Source organism: Zingiber officinale, chromosome 2A (assembly GCF_018446385.1).
Source record: "Zingiber officinale cultivar Zhangliang chromosome 2A, Zo_v1.1, whole genome shotgun sequence".
Classification (NCBI taxonomy): domain Eukaryota; kingdom Viridiplantae; phylum Streptophyta; class Magnoliopsida; order Zingiberales; family Zingiberaceae; genus Zingiber; species Zingiber officinale.
Window position 1 is genome coordinate 111,006,487 of NC_055988.1, and position 4,173 is coordinate 111,010,659.

At 39.0% G+C, this 4,173-nt stretch overlaps 1 protein-coding gene across 2 annotated transcripts; it reads right to left on the bottom strand.

The window, feature by feature from the left end:
• Positions 1-662: 662 nt before the first annotated feature.
• Positions 663-3,885, bottom strand: LOC122041927 (TLC domain-containing protein At5g14285-like). 2 transcript variants are annotated; one of them, XR_006129124.1, is made up of 3 exons: positions 2,480-3,878; positions 2,094-2,179; positions 663-902 (listed from the first exon to the last, which is right to left on the bottom strand). XR_006129124.1 is itself a non-coding variant. In XM_042601819.1 (1 exon), exon 1 carries the CDS (start codon positions 3,303-3,305, stop codon positions 2,565-2,567), a length of 741 nt encoding a protein of 246 aa, XP_042457753.1. In that variant the 5' UTR covers positions 3,306-3,885; the 3' UTR covers positions 2,299-2,564. The 2 variants fall into 2 exon arrangements, 1 of the variants encoding a protein (XP_042457753.1); XM_042601819.1 differs by lacking the exons at positions 663-902; positions 2,094-2,179 and having other exon boundaries at positions 2,299-3,885.
• Positions 3,886-4,173: the final 288 nt, after the last annotated feature.

Below are 4,173 nucleotides of genomic sequence, written 5' to 3' on the forward strand. Positions count from 1 at the left end.
AGTGCCCTCTACAACTCTTTGAGATAATGATTTGCTTAATGAGTTGAATGAAGTCAAGAAAAACACAAAAGTTGTTGGTGCTTAGCAAAATGGCCTTGACCAAAGCTACAAAAGCACTATCTCTAAGGAGTAGGATTTGAAGGCCTCTATGCCCAAGGAGGGGAAGAGGAACCATCGATAAATATATGACTGAAAAATATAGGGTGTTGTCTATGACTAAATTGCTATGATATAAAAGAGGGAGGAAAAGAAAGTGTGCGGCTATAGTAGCCATTGTTTGTTGCGAATTCCATAGTAGCGCAAGACCAAAATAGATGACATTGGCATATGAGTATCCTCCTGATGATCTCTTTCCATATTGAACCTTGGTGGAGTAGGGAGTGGGCAGTCACCTTAACTCATTCAATAGGAATCTCTAAAGGTACATTCACAGACCAAGTTTGATTTGGACATACTATACACAATAAGATTAATAACTCACTAGGAGGTCGATTGAGCTAATATTTGGGTGAGACATTTGACCTCGAATTATGTTTTAAGGATCTTTTGACACAAAATTCATGGGAGAAGCTAGTATTGAGCATTAATCTTTCAATCTAAGATTTCCAATCACATAGGGTATGATTAGCAACCTTTTACCTCAAAATAGTCATATTCCATTATCTAGATAGATTAGTTTGCACAAGTTTGGGCATCTCTTTTAAATCAAGTAGCTATGGACTTGACCTTCTTGAGATGATCTGATGCAACACACATGGTTATGGCTAGCAAGCTCTTTTTGTTTTTCCTTAATTTCCTATCTTGCTCTTTGCATACGGCTTGAAAATTTGCATACCTTGTAGTCTTGTAAGCTCGACAATGAAATGCTTGCTCCATCCATCAACTGGCCCAGCTCGATTCTTCTGACAAAGAAACAATAAGTGAAAGTTATTGTTAGCATGTTAATGGAACATAATGTTCTTATTTTAGCTGTCATCTCTTGTTCAGTTCATAGCTATGGTTCACTCAATAATTTCATTTTAAAAATATATATTAAAAAAATTATAAAAAAATATGATAGGAAGAGTTATTTAGCCTTAAAATGTAGCCTATGACAGCATAAGTTAGAAGGTTTTAGCAAAAAAGCAGAAATGAAGTTATAGGTGAAAGTTATTGTCAAACTTGAAGGTTGTTTTCTAAGGTAGAGCAAGACGAAGATGCAGTAACACAGTTGCGCAACTGGCAAACTACATACAAACATTAACACTTGCTGGCTCAAGAACTAGCAAATCCATTACCTTTTCAATGACAATTTAACATCACTTAGTCATAGTTTTGCAAAGCTTTGAACTGTCAACCATATTCCATGAACAAACGATTGCATCTGATAAATGGAACAAAAATATAGGACCAAATGACATGAGAAACTATCATGGTAAAAACACATTCCAGTTTTCCATACTCAACCGAAAAGATCTGCTAAATCATTTTGACTGGCCATGCCAAACTCCAAAGTAACGAAGAAATAAAAGAGAATGGAAAGAAAAGGAAGTAGAAGAATCTGATAATGCACTGAAGCCATATCAGTTTGAAGTCATGTCCGGGAAAAGAAATACGAGAGTAAAGTCTTGTGACAGAGAAAACTCAGTTAACATACTCAAACAATGAGAATTTCCTTAAAGCATGACCTAATGTAAACAGTGGAAGAAAAATGTAGGTTGAACAAGGCTCTCAAAATGAGTTGGCAATCTGAATGGAGAAAATTTAGATAAGCTTATCGAGAAAAGCAGAAAATTTCTCATAATTGCCATAAAAGGCTGGAATTCTCTCTTATCGTTTCCTTGATATGCAACAAGCTACTCTCTCCATATTGTTGGAGTTTCTCAGACAATGTAGATGAAAAAATGGGTACTCTGTGAAGGCTTGTTGCTCAAGTTAATGGAGAAAAAAAATGCATGGACATGGTTTCTTAATGCTATAAGTTTAACAAACAAAAAGGATTTACGAACAACTAATGTGAATTTCCTTTTTTATATGAGCAAGTTACTGCCAAAAGTTCAGTTTGGAAGCAAACACCATTACATCAATAAGAAAGGTGCATCTAATCCACATACCTTATAGACCCTTTGAGAATCCTGATTAAGGAAAGCTCATAACCTCCCAAAAACTAAGATCATCTTCACCAGTCAATATATTAATACTGAGACAAACCACAAGAAAATGTCACTTGAGGAAGGGAAAGCTACACTTATTGCAATTAACTTGTTCCCTAAATCAAACATTCAAAAAGATAACAAATATTCTGGGATGTAAAAAATATTGTATGTAATATGTATATGTCAAATTTTTATTATAAGAAGGATAGCAAAAGAAAATAACTAGAACTACAATAACATCAAGACTACTTTCTAGTGTAATAGTCATTCAGATGCATTATTGACTGTGATTCAAATTGCGCAACTAGAAGCTTTAGGTTATAATAGTTTTAGTTTTCAAGTACATTGGTCAGGGAGACAATGTGACATCCACCAAGGAATTCATTGTAGCTCAAGCCACATTATTGCCATTGATAGGGTAGCATGCAGCTAGCTGTTCTTTTTCTCTCCATTCTCCTTCACTCTGAAGAACTCTAACCATAAGTTGAATATCCACAAAATACTAACTAAAATCGCGGCACCAACCACAATAATCCATGCAGCAGAAACCCAGATGGGAATCTCATCAGTAGCCTTCCCACTCAAGTAATACACGCTCATCCTGCAGAAGAAAACTGGCCCAACTAATCCCCTCATTAGTGTGTACAGAGTATAGAAAGGAGGAGACAATATTTTGTATATCTTTGCTGCACTGACCGACTCTCCTTTCCTCAGTCCAGCCAGTGTCCACACGTTTTGGCAAGCACTAGTAACCTCCGCGAGCACAAGAAGGACCAGGAGTGAGAAAGCACCATGAGCAACGAGGTAACGACATGTAACGAAGACGAAGAGTGTTGCCAAGTGATGGGCAATGAAGAGATGGTCCCCTGGGAGAAGTATCAGGTAGTGAAGGAGATCAACTTGGAAGTAACCAATGCTGAAGTCGAGGACGACGTTCTGGAAATTGGTATTGGCGGAGGCAAATCCTTGAATAGGTTCATTTCGAAGTGCCAAAACTGCCATGAACACAGCTGGGGTACCATGGAACAGGGAAATGAAGCAACTTGATGCTTCAGGACGGTACTTTCGATTCCATTTGTGAAAGATCAGGAAGTAACCAAACAGATATAGCATAGAAAAGGTTGCGAAAAAATAAGGAAGTAACCAGTATCCAGGGATCACAGCCTCCATAGCCAGCTCTTGGAATTCTTCTGGTGCAAATGTCAAAATTTCCCAATAATCCCACAATCCAGCTGAAAGGGAGGTTCAATTTTGGTATCTCCGGGGGCAATTATTTATCCTCCTTTGGCGAATGCGTAAGAACTTACCGAAGCTAGGGCATTGTTCTGTTATCCTCGGAAACTAAATGATCCTGAAAAGGCGAAAACTTTCCGATCGAAACCCAAGAGGATCTCCGAAGGCAGCAGCCTTCAATCCGATAGAGAAGGAGAAAATGAACCCGGGACTCGGAAGAGAGGTATCAGGCAGATAACGAGAAGATCCAAGTATAAGAACTCCGACAGCAAAGAATCGGCCAAAAGGAGAAAGCTTTCCCGATCGAACAACTAGAGAATAAACAAAAGGAGCAATCTTCTGAGGCAACGCGAAGAAATCGAGCAGCTAGACGTCGCGGAAAGGGAGCGAAAGGGAGGAGGGTACCTTGGCCCCCAGAAGCATCGGTTTTGAATGAAGATTGAACGACAGGAAAAATACGCACACGACCTAACTGAAAAAATTTCTCAGCCATTGGCGAGGCAGAATCATCCACAGGCGGCCCAACCAAATTTACCAGCCTCGTCATTCGACTAAAAATTGGACCGACAACCTACGTCATCCACAGCCATGTTTTTTTTTTCCCCAAAGGTAGCCTGGATTTTGAACTCCAAGACATTGTCGAGCCGAGCCGAGCCGAGTCGAGCCGAGTCGAGTTGAGTTCAGCCGGATCGAACCGGGCTAGATCGAGTTTAATGAGATTTGATTTGTAAACTTACAAATATATTTATTTAGAGGCTTGCAAATGTCTTTATTAAGAGGTTGGTCGATCAACTCCCTCACTATC